We start from the raw sequence: 20850 nt of genomic DNA, 5'->3' as shown, positions 1-20850 counted from the left end.
GTGTGTGTGGCTTCAGCAAGAGTAGGGTCTTCCCATAAAGTTCGAGGGGATCACAAAGAGCAATGGAAATAGCCTGTAGTGTTGTGGGGGAGTCTATGGAACCCCACTGACCAAGAACTTGAAAAGAGGTAGCCCATACCCCGTACTGGTGGTTTTATTCAGTAGCCAGTTATGATACCCTTTCCTCCCTGAGTTGCTTTGGTCTAGGTGAGGGATTGTCCCCCTGTTATAGAGTAATGCCATTTAAACCTCTCTATGTGCATATTTTAGGAAGATCCTACAGTATTGATTTTCCGTATAATATTTTCAAAGCTCTTAAGGGTTGGTGCTCTTTCCCCATCTCCCTCCTCTTCTCGGCCTTTCCCCCTCAACCCATCCAGGTACCAACCGGGCCGCAACCCCAGGCCTGGCTAGGTCCAAGGCCCTACAGCAGAACCTAGTACTAGTATTCTGCAAATGGACATGATAACGGTGCTGGCTACTTTTATGTCACCTGACATAAAGCCATCAGAGAGGAGGGAACCTCGGCTGAGAAAATCCCCCCAAAAGATCAAGCCTATAGGGCATTTTTAAAATTACTTTTTGATGTGGGAGGGCCCAGCCCATGGTGGGTGATGCCACCCCTAGACTGGAGGCCCTGGCTTCTATAAGAAAGAAGGCTCAGCAAGCCACAGGGAGCAAACAGCACTCCTCCCTGGCTTCAGCATCAGCTCCCGTCTCCAGGTTCCTGCCATGACTGAGTTCTTGTCCTGGCTTCCTTCAGTGATGGACTGTCACCTGGAAATGTAAGTGCCACAAACCCTTTACTCCCCGAGCTGCTCTGGTCATGACATTTCATCACAGCAGCGGGAACCCTAACTAGGACAGTCATGAACTATACCCTAAGTGTGTATCCTTACTCTATATCTCTCAACCTTGTCAGGGATGCTTCTTTCTGTAGCAGGCGGTGATGAGTAAGGAGACCTGCAGCTGGCCTGCATGCCGAGAAGGAGAAACTGTGGCCTACTCAGCCCTAAACAGGGCATGCATATCATACTTCTCTTCCCACCCCAAGACTAGGGGATCATCATGGAGGAGCCAGAAGGCATAGATATCTGTAGCAAAACAGTACAAGCCCGACATGACTTGTGAACTCAAATGACCAGGACTTCATGCATATGGCCAACACAAGATGAAGGCAGCTAAGAGTCTAGCATGCATGGGGGAGGGACTCAGGGAGTCCCACCCCATCTCAGTGCCTACTGGCAATTGATCACTGGCTGAAGAGAGACAGTTTTCTTCAGGGATGCAGGCCCTGACCAGATATCCAGGTTCTAGTAGATGGTCCCACACTGATTCATGTACAGGTAGTGCCAAATGGGCTCAATGGGTATGACACTTAAAAAAAAAAAAGAGCGCATGAGGTTGGGAGGGATAAATGGGGGTGGGGGATGGGAGAAGGGTGGATTAGGTGAAAACCACTATAGGTATGTATGAATAGCAAATAAACTGCTTTTTTAAACTCTGTCATGTCACTAATGCCACCTCTCCCTTTGGGTGACTTTGCTCCCTGCTAAGGCAGATTGCATGCAGCCCTGCAAGGACAGAGAGCCTTGTTGCTGGTGACTAGGAAGCACACACAGGCACTCATTTCTTGTGCGAGCTCATCTCATGATAACTAATTGGCCCCAAGAAATGCAAGCCAGTGTTTTCTAAGATTGCAACCGCAAAGCCAAGCGTGGAAATGCGCATGCTTCCACCATCCTGGTGCACATACCGCTGCTTGCAAACACTTAGCTGGGAATTGTGTCAGCAAAACCCTCTCCCTGAACTTCCTCTCCTGGAAGGGGCGGGGGTGATGAATGCCTATAAAGGGGACTCCGTGAAATGGCAAGTCCTGGGCTTGCTTGTTACATTGCTTTGTAGATTTAGTACATTGCCGAGAGTTCCTTAGGCTTAGAGAGGGACACACTTTATTGAGCCGGTAAGCAATGGAGAGCAAGAAACAGTGAGTCACAATAATGGTTTCTTTTCTTTCCACAATTGGGGAGGAAATTGACTTTTAAAACCACCTTTTCCCTAAGGGAATAAGGAAAGGTCAACTCTACATTTTTGTAGTAGCTTTGGTCTTTGTAGATTTTAATTTTTTGTTTTATGAGTATGGATGTTTTGCTGCACGTGTGTCTGTGAATCATGTGTGTACAGGACCTGTGGAGGACAAATGATGATGTCAGATCTCCTGGACCTGGAGTTACAGATGGTTGTGAGCCACTATGTGACTGGGAATTGAACCTGGATCCTCTGAAAGAGCAGCCATTGCTCTTGGCCACTGAGCCATCCCTCCAGCCTCATCTAATATATTGTTATGCTGCTGACCTGGTAGTTTTTCTTGACTGAGCACAATTGTAGTTGGGGCCTGCAGGGAGTGTGGAGAGGGGACGGGACACGGGTAGGTAGAGAATGAATACACATGTCATTTATTTGCATGTTGGCTCTAGCAGCCAAAATTGCGAACCAGCTGATTTTTAAGTGACGACTGTACTAGTCTCTGCCTCACAGAACCCTATGGCCAGTGGCCATGATCCGTCACTCTCTTAAAAGGTAGGGGACTCCAGCTGGTTATTTACCGAAGACTGGTGGCATTTACATGATCAGTCAATCTGTTGATCTTCTTCACTCTTTAGGGAAACACTGAGAATGTGTCATCCTAGAGGTGGCTGTTCTGACAAACATTCCATTTGCAGATTTGCAAGTCCCATGCCAATAATGTCCCAAACTAAGAACCACCATAGGTCAGGGTTATAATTAGACACTTGCGTTCTCTCTCTCTCTCTCTCTCTCTCTCTCTCTCTCTCTCTCTCTCTCTCTCTCTCTCTCTCTCTCTCTCTCTCTCTCTCGGTTTAGTTGGGACCTGTAGAGTGTGTGTCTGTGTGTGCGTCTGTGTCCCTGTGTCCCACCTCTGTCATACCCAAGCCTTCACCTTAGATGCTTCGTGAGCCTCACCTTCCTCATCTAGACCAACTAGGATGGGCTCGAGCCATGAAAGACCTTCCAGATAATTCAGTGGATACCTCCTATCTCAAATGCTGGGTGGGCTCTAGGGCCTTCCCATTGCCTGTGTCTGTTTTGCCTAGAAAGTCTCCCCAGCTCCTTCTCCCTAAAAGATTTTCTATGTTCTACCACAGTTTTCTCCCTTGGGAGATTTTGTGAGGAGTAAATGGGAAAGTTCATGAAAAGTGCCTAAAGCCATGACTGCAGCCTCACTGGAGCTCATCACTGGCCAGACGCCTTATCACCAGAAGAGTGTCCCACCCACATCAGCAGCAGTGTGTTATAAGTCCTCAGTAAATATTCAGCAGCTGTCCCCATTATCACATTCCTGTCCTTTTACAACAGCTTGTCTTTTGTGCTGTTGGGTACATAGTGCTGCTGAGTACTGCCTTGCCCAGAGAAACAGTCCTTTCCTGAGGCCCTGCTGCCTCATTGATAAAACTGTACTTGTCTGCACAGGGTCCTGTATCTGGGATCAGGCCTAGCAAGCCCATGCATGCTGGGATGGAGAATCTGTCACATGGGGACCTGTCTGTTTCGTTGGGACGGCTTTCATAAATGATGCAAGCCATTATGTTGTCCCTGTGTAATTTTATGACACAGGATAATGACTGAAATAACCCTAACAAGCGAGAAATCACAGCATCATTGTACATGACAGACTATTCCAATGGTTAACATGTTTTCATCTCAATTAACATTCATTATTTTGTCTCTCGTTCAAAATAGCCACCATGTCAACAATCTGGGTATCTCCCATCCCTGCTTTAGAACCAATTAGTTTTGATTTTGCAAACAAATCCAATTTTATTCTTGAATGGGCAGTTAGATATTAACACGAGAATAGAATGCACGCAGTCCTTCGATGACAGCAAACCAACACTATTATTACTTGGGAGAGATTGTTCACTGATGGGTTCTCACACCTCTGAGCTGGCAGGCAACCAGAGGACAAAGACAAGCCAGGAAGTAAGGTCTGTTGATGGGGACGGGTTACGTAGGCCCTGGTTTTTCTGCCTGTGGATGGGTCCTGATGGCGGCTACCCCCTTAGAGTTGCTGCGGAGAAGCAGGGGAGTGCATTGTACCTCTAGACTGGTGTGGGGTGGCTACGCAAAGCGAATGGATTGGCCGGGCTGTCCTTTACTCTCTGCAGTGGTTTTATCCCTTCACCAGCTGTTCACCCACAGAAGGGAACGACTCTACCTACAGACACTCAAGCATGGTAGAGTGCTGTGAGCCGGTGACGGCCAAGTCCCTCCTTGGTGGCTGAAAGAGGACAGAAAGGCAACATTCCTACCGTGTGGGCTTTTATCAGCCCCACCATCCCCAGTCCTCCCTCCTTCCCTCTCTCCATTAAAATACTTTGACAGAAATTGCTGAATTTCAAGCAGCAGCATTATGTTGGTGAATTTATTCTTACAGATACATTTATTGTTGAAAAATATGATGGCTATGCCGGTTCCTGCTGTGGGACCTTGACCACGGCACAACTCTGCAACAGCAAGGGAGTTGCTGTGGTCACAACTGATGTCATCAAAGTCCCTTGGCATCACCTTGCTGCAGGTGTGTGATGGGGAGGCAGATGGCAGAGTCGAAAGCAGCAGTGGAAGTGTAGACAACCAAAAGTTAAAGGTGACATCCCTGGGGACCTGGACAGGAACAACCTGGAAGAGAGTTGCCGTGATCTGATCAGTCTATCCTACTGGTCTCTGTTGTCTCCTTGTAAGTGTGTGATTGTATCCATGACCACCAGACTGTTCTTATATACATATAATGAGTACGGGTAGATGGGTTTGCTAATGCATTTTATAGATGTCTTCTGATTGGTGCTCCAAAGAACATTTTAGAGCAAAGCAATTTTAACACTGTGTCCGTATGTGGTACTATGTCACCCTCTGAATTTGTTAGAAGATATGGTTGCTGTTTGAGTGTGGCCCATTAGCATTTACTGATGGGAACACATTATAATTTCTGCTCTAGTCTACATTTATCAATGGCACTAAATATTTCTTAATTAATGAAAAGACCGTGTATAACATATGATGAAAATACATAAAAACTGGCCAGACTTCTTCTCCAAGGAGTAGATGTAGACTTTACTATTTGGACAGGTAGAATCAAGGAGCTCGTTTGGGAACTCTGACCTGGGAGTGATTACAAGCCCTGGTGAAGGTAACAGGGCCACTGTGTGTGAAGGGACCCCAGGGGCTTCCGGGTGAGCTAATACGTGAGCTAGCCTTTGAAGAGGAGGGCGTGGGGTGGGGGAGACATGCATGAAGGTATTTCAGGGAGGAGGCAGGAGACATGCAGGCTGGTGTGAAGGTATATTAGATGGGGGGTGATGCATGATGACACAGAGGCCATCACTGAGGGCTCTAGCAAACAGCTGAGTGTGCGTGGAACAAAAACTGATACACACATGTACACATGAATGCATACATGTTGGTGACTGGGTCAAGCACACATGTACTCATGAATGCATACAGGTTGGTGACTGGGTCAAGCACACATGTACACATGAATGCATACATGTTGGTGACTGGGTCAAGCACACATGTACACATGAAAGCATACAGGTTGGTGACTGGGTCAAGAAAATAGTGAAACTGTTAAGACAGACTAGGGTTATTTACCATCCAACTCAGAATCTGAAGCGCGGCCAGAGAGACAGGAAACGGAGCGTTTCATGCATGATCAGATATGTAGCTGAGAGCCATTCTTGTGCTTCAGAAACATAAATCTGGGAAATTTGGTAGGCTTCGAGCAGAAAACTTGAGGAAAGCGGATTAATAGACAGAACACGAGTACTGGTGATGGCTGCTCTGTCTGTCCTTCTACGAGCGCTCATAGGTGGGGTTTCTTTGCAGTGTCAGAAGTAGGGGAAGCTGTCACTCAGTCTCGGTAAGCAGAGGTAAGTCAGCTCAGTGGCCAAGGAAAGGCTGAGTGGAACCACCTCCCAACCAAATTGCTGTGTCACCCATGTTGATGAATGCCTGTGACACTGGGCATAGCATTCCCATCAAAAACTGCTTCATCGGATTTCACTCTTCATTGACTCAGAAATTGAAATATTTGAGTTAGAATCCTTCGTCACTTGCCTTGACTGAGCTGGTTTTTTTTATGACTTGTACTGGATTGGAGGAATCAAATACATACACAGGCATCAGGGAAGTTAAGCCAGTTGGCTTACATCTAGTGGCACATAGCTTCACAGGCGTGGTTTCTGGGTGGGTACCACGGGTTGGATGCTGTTTCCATGGAGTTTTACCTGGGCTGAAATAAGGAGCACCCAGGGTTGCCCTCACCTAACAGGTGTGCCAGAGTCTTTGGAACCAGCAGCAAGATGAGAGGGTAAAGACTTTGTACTAAAAGTCTCCCCAACACCTGAGGCAAGGTCTAAGGTGCTTCTAACCAGACAGGATCCTTGAGCACCCACTGCTGGGCATGGGGAGCACTCTCATCTTGTCTGCAGGTTGAGAGCTAGGAACACGTTTGTGGAGAAGCTGTTCTGATGCAACTGAGCCCTGCTAATGAGAGTGCAGATCCCCAGTGTGAGATTGAAGTCATGCTGGATCTTTGCCAAGGTTTCTGGGACAATCGCTATGATGCAATTGCCATATGCCCATGTGACTTCACAAACTGCTTTCCCTCTACATTCTAATTCTTCATTTATATGGGAAGGCTACTCATCTAATCATTTTCCTTTAATATTTTCTTTGACTTTGGTGATCATAATATAGTTACATCATTTCTCCTTCTCTTTCTTCCCTCTGAACCCTCTCATGTATCCATCCTTGCTCTCTTTAAAATTAATGTCCTCTCTTTTTAGTCGTTGTTGTTATATACATATATGTGCATATGTATACATATACATATGAATATATATACATATATTCCTAAATATAACCTGCTTAGTCTGTATAACAGAAAACTACAACCAACCAAATGTAGAGTTGCAGAGTCCATTACCAATGAATGCACCCACAAATCACTCCTGTACCTGAGGCTCAGGGAGCATTGCAGAGCAGGGGTGCAAAGATTGTAAGAGCCAAAGGATCAGGGAGTTTTTTGTGAGCCTGTTCTTTCACCAGTGTAAGAACCTACACCCGTAAAGCCTTGCCAACATGGCCACCCAAGCCAAACTGAGAGAGGCCCACAACAGTAAGCATGCCAAAGTGGACTTTGGGAAGGTCACAAGGCATCAACCCTGCCCTAAGAACCAAGGGCAAGTAAGGGACTCTGAGGGCTGAGGGCAAGAGACATGACACTAGGGAGGAGCACCCCAGGGGGTCATTCACCACCAAGCAGTCAGCCGGGAACACATGCATGCACGCACACACACACATGCACACACACGCATGCATACACACACACACATACACACACACACACACACACACACAGAGCATTGTCTAGATTAGCTCTAGGGCACTGGCTGCTCTAACACTCTGTGACCCCACGGTTAACTGCAGAGTGGCAACCCACCAGGGACACCTTAAATGACCACAAAGTGCCATAACTCTCCAAGTGACCAGCCGGTCTCACCTCCTTGCTTCTTAAAGACCTTAGTAGTGAAGCTCAGATTCACACGCACAACACTTGTCCTTAGCTGGTGACTGATTGCTGGCCCCTCTCTGCAGTGTTCACTCGCCCCTGGCCTGCCTTTGGCTGAACTTCCAGAGGCTTCTTTCTCCTAGAGCATCACCACACAAGGGCGTGCTCACTCTGGGGAAACCCTGAGGGGCTTTATGGCCCCTCTGGAATCTCAGAACAGGAATGGCTTCAGCCTCCTGGGCCTAACCCAAGGGAAAGGCTACCAAATGTAAGCATGCCTCCTCGTTGTCGCCGACTCTCGTCAGTGACAGACGGTGTGCCCTGCGAGTGATGATAAATGTGAGGTGGTCTGCCGAAGAAATTGTGGGCGCTAAGATTAACCGTGAACTGACAGCCCATTCCTCTGCCCTGGTGAGTCTCATATGGCACTCCGTCTTGAGAGAGTCATGTCTGCTGAAAAAAAATAGCAACCCTCGAGTCCATGTGATTCATAGACTTAAATGATGAAAATGTCCCAACTCGGATAGAGAGATAAGGCCAGTGTGGGTAGCTTTTGGGAGCAGGCAGATCCCCAACAGCACAGACAAGGGTATCCTCAAAGAACTTTAAGGCTACTGTTCTAGGTTGGACTGAGATGGGCTTTGGTGTTTGAATGAGAACGGCCTCCATTGTTGATGTGTTGGAATATTTGGTCCGCAGTTTGTGGAGCTGTTTGGGAAGGATTGGAGGCGTGGCCTTGTTGGAGGAGGTGTGTCACTGGGGGCGGGCTTTTAGGTTTCAAGAGACTAGCACCATTCCCATTGTGTGCTCTCTGCCTGCTGCTTGAGGATCAAGATGTGAGCTCTCAGCTCTAATGTCCTGAAACTTAACTCTCAGTTAGAAACACGATTGCTGGGAAGAGACGTCATGGCCAAGGCAACTTATAAAAGAACCCATTGAATACCAGGGCCCACACTTTCCAGATGTTAGTGTCCAGTGATCGCCACAGTGGGTAGCATGGCAGCAGGCAGGCAGGCGGGCAGACGGGCATAATGCTGGATTAGCAGCTAAGAGCTTGTATCCTGGTCTCCAAGTGGAAGGCAGAGAGAGCCAGTGGGCTGTCCATGCTTTAGAAACCTCAAGTCCCACTCCCCAGTGACGCACCTCTTCCTACACCTCCTAATCCTTCCCATACAGTTCCACAAACTGGGGGCCAAGTGCTCAAAACTATGAGTCTGGGGGGGAGGAGTACATTTTCTTGCAAACCACCACATACTCTAAGCCCAATCAAATGCTTTCTTTTATAACTTGCCTTGGCCATGGTGTTTTGTGGTGGCAATAGAAGAGTAATAAAGACATGGACCAAGGAAGAGCTTCATCGCCGGACACTCTCTGAAGGCCCTAGGCTTCGCCGCCAGTCAGATCTATGGCTCAGACAGGACTCCGCCTCCCTTGGTGTCCCCAGTTCCCTGTTCAGTAAAACAGGGGCAACCCTGGGTGGTCTCGGCCTTCCTAGAACTTTGTTCTCTGATTTTTTGGTCAGACAGGTTCAGATAATGTTTTCCCTCCAGCCTGGATCCCGGTGGCCCAGGGGCTATGCCGAGGGTATGAACTGACTCCCTTTGATGTCCTTCTCCAGGAATTCTCCACACAGGTTCTCCTCATCCACTGCCTCCTTTAAATTACTAATAAAGGCCCAAGGTGTGGCATAAGAACCCAGTTAGTGTTTCCTGTGTTCATCTCTCTCTCTCTCTCTCTCTCTCTCTCTCATTGGAAGAGGGCAGCTCACCTCAGTCACCACAGATGAATCCCTGAGGGATGGGGTCATAGTTCACCAGGCAGAGGAGGTTCCCTTCTAGCTTCACAGGTTCTTTGTGGTAAGGGCTCTCAGGATCCAGGCCCTGAGGTCTTACCACATTTCCATACCATGCTTGCTCCTTCTTTCCTGTCTCATCTGTTGGGGAAACAATTGTGACAGCTGATGTTTTTTATTGCTTCTTGTTTTGAAGGTAGCTAGTTATAGTCCTTGCTGTAAAAATAAATGTCTAGGTAAAGCAACTTGAAGGGAGGAATTGTGTACTGTGGGCTCAGGGGTTGAGGAGTTTTAGTTCGCAGTCTTGCTGGGCCTGTGGCAGGGCAGGACATCATGATGGTGGAACCAGGTAGTATCTGACAGGTGTCTCAGCTGAGGCCAGACAGGAAACAGAAAACAAACACAGGAAGGGATTAAACTATATAGTTCCCAAGGACATGCCTCTTCCCCAGAGATTTTCATCCCCTCACCCACATAGGTATTGCCTGCAGCTTGTATTTCCATCATATTTAAATCCCTTGAGGGCTTAATCTGTTTATTGTATTGGTGCTCCCAGGATCCAATAATTTCCTAAAAGCCTATCAACTATCAAATGAGCTTCCAGTGTATCAGCCCCTTGGGGCATTTCCCACAAACATACCCCACAGCAAATCATCCAGTTTGGGGCATTTCCCACAAACACCCCCCCCCAGCAAATCATCCAGTTTGGGGCATTTCCCACAAACACCCCCCCCCAGCAAATCATCCAGTTTGGGGCATTTCCCACAAACACCCCCCCAGCAAATCATCCAGTTTGGGGCATTTCCCACAAACACCCCCCAGCAAATCATCCAGTTTGGGGCATTTCCCACAAACACCCCCCCCCAGCAAATCATCCAGTTTGGGGCATTTCCCACAAACACCCACCCTTGTACATTAGCCTGTTGGGGCATTTTGAATTCAAGTTATAACATATTGTGATTTTTATAGTAGCCACCAGAAGATGTTTCTGTTTCCTTCAATCATAGAAGAAACTCAGACTTCTAGCATTCAGTGTCTCGCCAAGGTCACACACTATCCTTAAGTGGCAGAGCTGGCTTGTGAACTGTGTTTTCCGACTGCCGAGTCCACATGCCAATCACTGCACAACTGGCTGCCAGCACCGAAGACCTCGAGGGAGTTTTAGCTATCTGATCGGTGAACCCGGCCGAGTGCCGGGCTGATGGGCAGTGCCAAGGTGTTTGCCCCTGGCCCATGGGAGTCACCCAGGTGAACTGTATGTAGGTCAGCTTCAGCTAAGGGACAAGGGATGCAGGACCTGCAATCCCCTCCCTTTCTGTGGACGGTGATACAGACTTGGGGTCCTTCCTGCAGACACAGCCATCATAGTAACTGCCACCTGTCATTGCAGCAAAGGTGGACTGTGCAAAGCAGAGCTGGAATGGAAGAGAATTCTGGTTAGCAGTTGGAAGTGACATCGCTCTAGCCTTAGCCTAGTAGCAACCTGGAAGCTATGGTGAAATCACTTTAAAGTCTACACAGAGATGGTGTCCGACAGCTGTGCAAGGGTCTTCTGGTGGTGTTTGGAGAATCTCTGCATAAAGTGCTCACACGGTGGCATGTGTTGCCCACGTGGAAGCAGCCCGGCAGCCCCAGGAGATTGCAAGGCTGTGGGAGGCTGTCCTGGACACTTGTGATGTGATGTGACCCAGACACCAGGGCAGACTCGTGCTCTCTCACTGTTTCTGAAATGTCTGTGACTTTTTTCCATGTGGGTACGTGATACGCCGTGTTTCAATAGCTACCATTTTGCTTGGTTCAGCTATTGGGTGGAATAGGTGCTTTTTAGAGAAACCCCCTGATACCTTTTGATGCCTTGGAACAAGCGGGAGCTCTGGCTGGCACCCTTGGGACTCTCATCTGCTTTAGGGCTGCTTTAGTGCTGTGTGCATTTAGCTGCGTTCTTTGGGAACCCAGGGAAGCCTGGGTGGGGGCAGGGCAGACTTTCAGCTAACGTGTCCCCTTCTTTTCTTCCTTAGGCAAAAGAAGGGGACCGTGGCTCACAAGCACTGGGTTGGACCTTCAAATCTGGTTAAGTGCAAGCCCTGCCCCGTGGCACAGTCGGCGATGGTCTGCGGATCTGATGGCCACACGTACACATCCAAGGTTGGTCTCTATTGTTGTCCTTGTCATAAACACCACCGCAAGTCTGCCTATCAAGTCTCTGCACCGAGCAGCCTGGCTGTTCTGGGAAGGCAGGCTCAGAGGCAGATAACTTCTGGACAAGGAGGCAAAACGAAGAGTCAATTAAGACTTTAGCTGAGAGGGAGTCCAATGTGCATAACGCAAGCTGGATGTGTCTGAGTTGGATGGATAGAGACATTTAAGTTACCAGTCACCCCGTCCTGGACCAAGTTGCTTAGCTACACACCTCACCTGGGGTTATGGCAGAGAGCCAGATCTCAGTGGTCCTTCGTTTTATGGAAATACAACCTTGTGCCATTCAGATCACGCTCTCTGGCTATGAGCCAGCTGCCTTCTCCTCTAGCCTCAGATAGGAGGACAGCCATGAGGCACCAGTGAGAGACTAGAACTCTTTGAATAAAGGATCTGTTGTCATCAATCCCTGGCCAAAACCTCCCTTCTGGCCTATTCATTTCATGCACAGAAGGAAATTAAAATGCAGCTGTCAAGACCCCTGAGCTGCAGGGCAACAGTGGCCTGTCTAATGCACTGGCCCAAAGTGCTGTCATTTGCCCAGGGACTGTCTCAGGAGCTTGCTGATCAAGGCCTTCCTGTAGTCCTGGAGGATGGCCTGTGTGTGGAGTAGGTGATGCTCTCAGGTGCAGGTGGAAAACTTGGTTAGAAGGCAGGGTTTGTGTTGGGAAGACCCCGTTACAGTGGCTCCTCACTTCTCAGAGAACTGGCCTTCCCCATCCCCAGCTCCACTCCGCAGGCAGGCGGTACCCTTCAACTCCTGAATAAGTAGGATGAGTCTGTCTCCCGGCCTTGCTCAAGTATTTTCCTGCAACGAAAGGAGATGGAAGATGGCTCATCGGAAATTGTTGTTAGTATATAATGTGTTAGTCTCCTGTTTCTGTCATTAGGTGCCCAAGACAATCACCTTTCAGAGAACTCAGAGGCCTCATTCCATTATCATTTGGCTCCATTGCATTGGGCTTGTTCACGTATAGCACAGCATTGAGGAGACATGCCATGTGACAGAAGAGTCCCATTCGCCTTAGGGTAGCCATGAAAGAAAGAAATAGAAGGGACCTGAAACCCCCATAATGAGACACTCTCCCATCACGGGCATGCTCTCACTGATCTAACTTCCTCCATCTGAGCTCTACTCCCCAAAGGTCCTACTGTCTACAGTACTGTCACAGGCTGGGGGTCAAGCCTTTGACACTCAGGCTGTTGGGTATTCCAGATCCAAACTACAGAATATGTTACACTAAGGTTCCATGCCTGCCCAAGGTAGGTGGCGCCTTCTAGAACTGGTAGAGAAGGATATACTCAGGAATGGTAATCTACAGCAGGTATTTCCCAAGATTTCAATCCCAGTTATAGGTACTAGTTATAGGTCTGGCTCCCCAGATCCCAAGATCAACCCATGAGGTTGCAGTGTTGAGATAAAGTATGTTACATGGCAAGACAAAGCCAACCCTGCAGTTCACTGCAGACAACCCTGCAGTTCACTGCAGACAACACTGTAGCTCACTGCAACCAACACTGCTGCTCTCTGCAGACAACCCTGTGGCTCACTACAGAATATGAAGTAGGCTTTGTCCCTGAACTTAGCTTCTGGGTAGTGTCAGGCCACTTTCTTAACTGTCTTTTCTATCATATTCTGTCCAGAAAAACTGAAGCTCAGCTGTGACTGGATTTTTTCTTCCTCCATGTCAAACGTGGCATTAAATAGTAGAGTCCTTTGCAAAGGCCAAAAGAGATAATGTTCTATTTGCATAGTTGTAAGGAAGACAGACACAGTGAAAATCAACCTGCTTGGATTACAGCAGGTGGTTTGTGCCACAGGAGTTTATGTACTGGGAGATTCATCTCTAGTGTGGCAGTGTTGAAACTGTGTTGGTACCCTTAAGAGGCCAGGCCTCATGAAAAGTAATTAGGTTATTGGGTACTCTTATCTTGAGTGGGATTAATGGTAGCCTTGTAGATTAAGTTCTCCCAAGAATGGGTTGTTTTTTATAGAATAAGACCTGAACCTCCCCTTGGGCCCTGGGCTCCTGTGTTGTAATATTTTATCATCTTGTGATGCCATCACCATGACCATTTTGGTGTATCTGGTAGCCAAGGGATCCGGTAAGCTGAGCAAACTTCATTTCTCCATACATTACCCAACCTTAGGCATTTTATCAGAGCAATAGTTGGGTTAAGATGACCATTATTTAGATAAGGGACAAGGAAGGAACTATGTGAGCACTGAGCTTGGTCAGTTTGGAGGCCTAGGCAGTCATCTTAGAGAAAGTGGTGGCCCTACCAGGATCTTATGGCTGAAAAGAGTCGACACTGAAAGGAACAGGATCTGGATCGTTCTTTCAGTGAAGATGATGAAGGATGAAAGACAGCAAGGTACTCGGAGAGACTCAGCCAGTGTCAGTGTGGCTGGGTCACCTGCCAGGGAGTGGGGTTGGTACAGAAACCCCAGGCCTGTAAACCACTCACTCCCTACTTGCTGCCCCGTGTATGATTTCTAAATGGGTAGGGGGCTGTTTTCTTCCACAGCAACTCTTAATGCAGTGTCTCGCTTATATCTAGATGTAAGTGAGCCATTGCTGACTACAGGGGAAAAAATCAGCCACATTTAGTACTTTGAAGACCACAGGAAGGACTTTGGACTTTAGCTTGTAAGGTCTGGGGGATCCAATTAAAGAGTCACAGTTTTGCATTCGCCTGCCTTCATGTAGAGTAGGAATCGCTGTTTGGGATGGGGCCAGATGCTGGTGACCAATGGAGCTGCAGGTGGTGATCAAGACTGGCATGGTGGTTTTTGACAGGTAAAGAAAAAGTCTAAATCAGCCCCAGGGAGTTAGCCTGGTCTTAGCGACTGATCAATTTGAAACATATAAAGTCATCTCCGCTATGAGCTCAGCATAAGGATACCTGTGTCTTCATCCTAGCTGAGCTTCTGGCTGTCCTGTCAATAGTGTCTTGGCTGTGCCTGAAAGGTTTGGAGACCATCATTTGCAAACCCCTTTTCTTCCTGCTGCTCCCTGCACAATTGGGGGAAGCTTATTCTGTGGGACGGGGGTCCAGGCTGCTGAATTTTAGCTCTGTTCAGCAGGGAAGTCTGTGATCATCTTTCATTCAGAGGGCCAGCTCTTCTACTTCTAGAAGGGAAAGCTATCTTAGAAATGGCAGCAGATCCAGAGGGGTGCTTAAGTCTTGGAAGCTCAGGGAGGGGCCCATAGGAGGGATCAACTGGGACTGTTTCCTAACATAGGAAAATGACATCCAATGTGACTTCCCATGAAGACACGTAATATCCACAACTGTGGTGATATCTTTCTTGCACAAATAAAGCCTGTCTGGGTGTCAGAGAATAGAACTTGCCACTTGCTAACCATAGAGATCTGGAGGTCTGTACAGACTGGCAGGAAGTGACGTAGTTGGGCAGAAACAGGATATAAGCAGGGAGAAACAGGAAATTGCTCTCTGCTCTGTGGAAACGCTTAGGAGGTAAGGTGTGCAGTGTTCTTGCTCCTTCTCTCTGATCTCTCAGCGTTTCCCTCTATATCTGACTCCGGCCTTTTATTATCTAGACCAATTAAGAACTCTTTTCCCCATACATGGTACATGATATCTAGGATAGAAGCCCATGATAGTATATAAAACCCAGGACTCATCCTCACACAGATACATAAAATATCCAGGATACCTGGACCAATTTCGCCCTGCCCCTGGAGGGAGTTTCATTGGCAGGATTCTTTTTCCTGTGGACTTCATTGGCCTACCCTGGCGGAAGCTCTGATGTCCCCAACTGTGCCTTTATCAGCCAGGACCCGTTATGGCCTCTGAGAAGAGGGGTCTCCTGGTGGTACCTGCCTGCTGATAATTGGAAAACAAGCAGGGAAACACCCATATGCTCTCACCCCTCCCCCACACCTTCTTCCTTAAAAGCTGCTACAACAGTTAGCAAATGGCTGGTTTATGTCTAGACTCCAAAGAGAGACACAGAGTTAAGAAGTGCTGTTGGAGAAAATGCATTCCTCTGGTTCTGAAGGTGCTCAGTGAAGGGAGGGGAGGGGAGGAGGCACTTGCTTTACAGGGCTGGCGTTTCTTCCAGCTCACTGTCGCCCCAGACTTTATTATCTTTGCTGGGGCATCTTTAATAGTTTCTAACAATCGCTACCAAGTAAAGATCGTGTTTGAAGTCCTTGGCAACTGTAGTCCCTGTTGGCCAGATTTTTCCAAGAACAGGAAATTCAGAGGATTGGAGCTGGTTTTGGGGGTGTAGGCTTGTGAGCCCCCTCCGGCTGGCTGCAGGCACTGTTTTCAGCTTCCAGCATGTCTGACCGGTGGGTGCTCCTGCTGTGAAAGTCTCGATGCACTTCTTTGCTTGTCTTCAGCCGAGGCTGGTACGAGGGGTAGGCCTGTTCCCTGCAGACCTGTGGCCTGTGAATGGTCATCACTTGTGAGTGGCTCCTGGGGGAGAGGCTGGCTGTTGCTGAAGAAGAAAAAGAGACAGCTGGGAACAGCATGACTTTGGGCTGCTGGGTGCGTCAGGAGCCCGGTGCACTGTGGTAACAGTGAAGGCAGGAGAAGGAGGGCCACAGCCAGAGGCTCCCCCAGATAGCACTGAGAGGACACTGACCAACCAACTGTGGCCTACCGGGTCCACGCTCTTCAGTAGCAGGAGGAAGAGAGCAGAGCAGTGGAGAGTTGCAGCCTGGTACCTGATTCTGGAGTCCAGTGCATGGCTTGGCTTTGTTTTTCTGTTGCACAGAAAAGGCCTTTGTGACGTTGGAGAGTCACTTGGGGGCTTCTGGCTAACTCCAAGTGATTTAGCTTCTATAGGTTAGAACGTTTTGAGATTTCGGGAGAAATCCCGTATGCATGGCAGAGGACCCAATTTGTTTTTCCCCTCAGGCCATGTTCATTTACAACTTACTGTCTTAGTCTGGGGGCGTCAGATATCATTTGGTAATGAGAGCTCATTTGTGTGGTTTCCTTCAGCAGTTTTAAATAGACCTTTGCTCTAGTTTTGTTGTTTCCCCCCCCTACTCCCCTGCCAAAAGCCTTCCACAAGGAGGAAGTATAAACAGTATTTAAAATATTGACCACATACATATTCAGCAGGATATGGGTTCTAGTCACCGTGACAAAGTCCTAGGAGAATCAGAGACTGGCTTCCGGTCCACACAGAAGCAACTCAGAACTGAGGCCTCCAGACTGCGGCCTCCCAGAACCCATGCGGCTCGCTATTGTGTCGCCCACAGGGATTGGAAGGGTGAAGCTTTGCCTATGGGTGTATCATGGCTTCTGTGTCCAGTCGGTACCGTCAAAACAGGCAAGGGAGGTGGGGGCCATCTGGAAGCCGCCAGCCTGGCCCATTCAATGGCCCATCAGCCAGAGTTAACCTGGCAGGCCCCGGCAGACGCCAAAGGGAGTTAGGAAAGTACCTTTAGTACTAGGCAGCCACGTGCCCATCTACCCGAAGGACAGGTGAGCATGTCATCTCACAGCTGCTACCATGGTGACATTTCAGCAGTACCGAGGGGACAGGTGTTGTCATTTGAAAACCCACCAAACAACGGAACTCACATAGGTTCATTGGAGGAGGAGAGAGAAAGGGCGGGGGCCGGGGGGGGGCAGAGGCCTGTCCCCTGAGAACAAGAGTGGTAGGAGAGAAAAAGAGAGAGGAGAGGAGAGGGGAGGGAGGGAGGCATGGGAGGTGGGCAGGGCCCTTTTTAAAGGGAACATGGTGAATATGCACAGGCGGTGCTCTTAGTGGCTGCAGCTGAGGGCGTGTCCTGCCAGAACCCGGAGGGCAGGCCAGCACAGATGCCTGAATAGTAACAGCAACAAGCAGGTACTACTTGCAGAGGCTATGCTGGACGCTGTGCATAGAGTCTCTGTGCCAGGCGGCATTTTATTCTCCGCCATTTCAACAGGTTTTCAAAACACGGTGAGTTGGTTAAGTGTGCGTCACCTTGGCACAAGCTCCGGTTGTCTGGGAAGAGGGAACTTTAAAGCTAAGAGGATGCCCCCATTACTTTGGCCTGTGGGCACTTTTTTTTTAGGGCATTTTCTTGATGAATGATTGCTGTGGGAGGCCCCGGACCACTGTAGGCGGTGCCACCTCCGAGTGGGTGACCTGGGGTATGTAAGGAAACAAGCCAGGAGAAAACGCCACAGGGAGCAAGCCAGGAAAGCAGAGCTTGTCCGTGGTCTCTGCTCCTGCGCCTGCCTGCAGGTTCCCGCCTTGAGTTCCTGCCCTGACTTCCCTGCATGTTGGACTATATAAGCTGTAAGATGAAGGAAGTAAGCGCTGTGCTCCCTAAGTCACTTTGGTCGTCTTTGTCACAGCAATAGGAAGCAAGCTAGGACACACACTCGAGAGTAAATCCCCTTGTTGATCCCAGAGTAAAAGTTGGAGGAGGGAGACACACAGATCAAAGGTCACCATGGTTGAGAGAGATGTCAGAGTTGATGTTTGAACCCTGGTGGGGTCGTGGCTTTTTCTTTGCAAATAGAAACCTGCGTTAACACTTTAGAATACCAGGTCTATCGTCATGACACTTCTGACTTTAAATGTGACCCAAGCTTAGTTTAAACTACAAAAACAAAGTTTCTGGTATTGAACACTTGGACAGCCAGGCCTTGGCAGGAGATGGGGAAACTCACTGGGTAGCACGTTTTTTTTTTTTTCCTTGTCCTTTAGCTTCCCGGCTCTGCCTGCCTTCATTCTACAAATAGTCATTTTCTCTTTGCAAAGAATATGGGTTTTGAAACCTTAAGTTACCTTGTTTTCACATTAGAGATGTCAAGGAAATTTACTGTAGCCTGCGCAAGGATCTCAGGGAAGGTCTCTAATTGGCTCATCTTGAATCACAGGTCTTCTCTTAATCAAGTCCTTGTCCTGGCTAATGAGGCTATGTGAGTGGCCTGCTCTGGCCTCGCGAGTCCCACTTGTCTGTGATCAAGAGAACGGCTTTTTTAATAGAGAAAGGGTGGGAGACCACATTTAGACTGGGCACATTTAAAAGCATCCTTTCTGGGATTGGATGTCGTAGCTTTTTTGGGGTCATTAGCTAAGTAGCATTGGTTGGAGCTAGTATCAGAACTGTGTGCGTGCATGTGTATGCATGTGAGTGTGCATGAGTGTGTGTGTGTGTATGTGTCTGTGTATGCGTGTGTGCTTGTGTGTATGTGTGTGTGTACATGTACAAGTCACCTGCATGCATCCAACCATGCTACATGCTTGATGCCAGACGCAGCTGTCTGATATCCTCCTCTATCACCCTCTGCCTTGCGTTTTGGAGACTGAGTCACTAACTGAGCTTAAAGTCTGCTGGTTAAGCTAGACTGACTGGCTGGTGAGCTCCTGGGATCTGTCCATCTCTACCTCTTAATGCCGGATACAGGCACAGGAGCCAGTCCCTGGCTTTTATGTGAGTGTTGGGAGTTCAATTTCAAGTCTTCTTGCATGGCAAGCATTCTTAGTCACTTAGCCGTTTCCCCAGCCCCAGCAGGAACAATACTTGTAGAAATACAAGTGATAAAAGGAGACCTATAAAGGTATAAATGAGAATGCTGTCTAATTAAAAGGGGAATTCCTAAAATACGGAGTGAGCTATGGTTGAAAGCAGAATTCTTGAAGCCATTTGGTCTAATCCTTAAGACTTTCTGCAGACCATGGGGCCCAATTGTCTTCAACTCTCTTCACCCCCCCCCTTTTTTTAGACATGCCAAGATAATACTGTCTTCTTATCTCCTGAGCACAAACTTTTGGGGAAGAAGGTTATGGTGACATTTTCAGGATGCACAGACATTCAGACGGCATCCATAACAGAGAGGCACCCTTGGATCTACCCAGACCTCTTCAGCATGCAGACTCTTCATAGAAGTCAGAGCAGAAGGAAGTGATTCAATTAAGCACTCCACCACCTTTTCCCAGGTTCTTTATGCAAACTGGTGTGTAACCAAGATCTGAAAAATAGATTTTTTATTTCTTCTTAGGTGCCCTCAAGTAAAATACCATGCAATAAGTTAATCCCTCTATTAAAAATGCATTAGGGAGAAGGGGGGGTCTTCTTGCCGTCAGTTCTGCTGAACACACAGTTGACCTATTTGAAGAAGCACTTATGTGAACATGGTGAGGCTTGGTGCCCCTCATAGGACATCAGAAGACAGATGAGGTAAAGCTGAAAAGCGCATGAGGTCTTCCCCCTTCCCACTGTTTAAAAGATGGAAAGGTCCCTGGCCAGAGTGAGTATGCACAGTGCTATAAATCTAATTAAGCCATTACAAACAACTTTAGTTAAGTGATCATGTTGCTGTTTTTCTTTAAAGGGAACAAACAAAACATTCCCTTTGGAAATATTGCTCACACGAGTAAAGCCATGCATCTTTCTCAGTGTTTTCCAAGAGATCAGTTTAACTTCAGAGGCGGCAATACCCAGGGAATTCTGCACTTTTCCTAGCCTGGGACTAAGACCTGTATGTCACGTGAGGGAATTAAGGAACTCTTCATTCTTTATCAGAATGTGGTTAAAACTTGCCTGAACTGTTCCATACTTGAATGTAGTAGCTGTAAGGATGCCCTCACTTCTACTAAAGCAAAAATTTTTGCCCTCTTCTGAAATCAGTAAACAATTGGGGGATTTCTGTCTTGTCTCCTTCAGTTCAGATAACGGTAATGCACAGCCTCCTGTGTGTGTTAGCTTAGAAGAGCAAAGGTGCTTTCCAGGAGTGGACAGCTCTCCTGGACTGCAAATCCAGGTCAGGGACATCCTCAGAAAGCCCACTCCAGCCACTAGGGAAGTTCTGAAGCCCAAAGAGCAACATTCCCCTGTGTTCTCCAAAGCCACTGAGAGCTGCTTTGGCACTGAAGTCTGCAAGTGGACTTTTTGTCATGATCCTTATCTCCAAAATAAACATTGAGAGATCAATGTTAATTATAAATGCCTGACCAATAGCTCAGGCTTGTTACTAACTAGCTCTTAACAACTCAAATTACCCCATTTCCATTCATGTATGTGCTGTCCCCAAGGCTCATGGCGCTTACCTCCCCTGCATGTCCTGCTTCCCTTCAGTCTGGCTGGTGACTGCTCTGACTCCCCCTTCTCCTTCCCAGTGTCCTTAGTCTGGCTCTCCCACCTAGCCTTATCCTGTTCAGCTATTGGCCAGTCAGCTTGTTTATTAAACCAATCACAGAGACATACATTCACACAATGTAAAAGAATATTCCATAGAAGTCTGCTGGCTCTTTCTCTAATGTCACCGTAACCCCAACCTCTCCCCAGCAGGG

The 20850-nt window shown here is 48.0% G+C and overlaps 1 protein-coding gene across 2 annotated transcripts in view; it reads left to right on the top strand.

Annotated features, from left to right (window-relative positions):
- Positions 1-20850, top strand: part of Spock1 (SPARC (osteonectin), cwcv and kazal like domains proteoglycan 1) — a 491076-nt gene that overhangs the window by 354327 nt on the left and 115899 nt on the right. For both annotated transcript variants that reach the window (XM_005078400.4, XM_005078398.4), the window contains one exon: positions 11396-11522. In XM_005078400.4, coding sequence (XP_005078457.1) covers positions 11396-11522 — 127 coding nt within the window. The remainder of the gene's footprint in view (positions 1-11395; positions 11523-20850) is intronic.

This window comes from Mesocricetus auratus, unplaced genomic scaffold (assembly GCF_017639785.1).
Source record: "Mesocricetus auratus isolate SY011 unplaced genomic scaffold, BCM_Maur_2.0 Super-Scaffold_100013, whole genome shotgun sequence".
In the NCBI taxonomy this organism is placed as follows: domain Eukaryota; kingdom Metazoa; phylum Chordata; class Mammalia; order Rodentia; family Cricetidae; genus Mesocricetus; species Mesocricetus auratus.
This window is presented reverse-complemented; position numbering and strand designations above follow the sequence as displayed.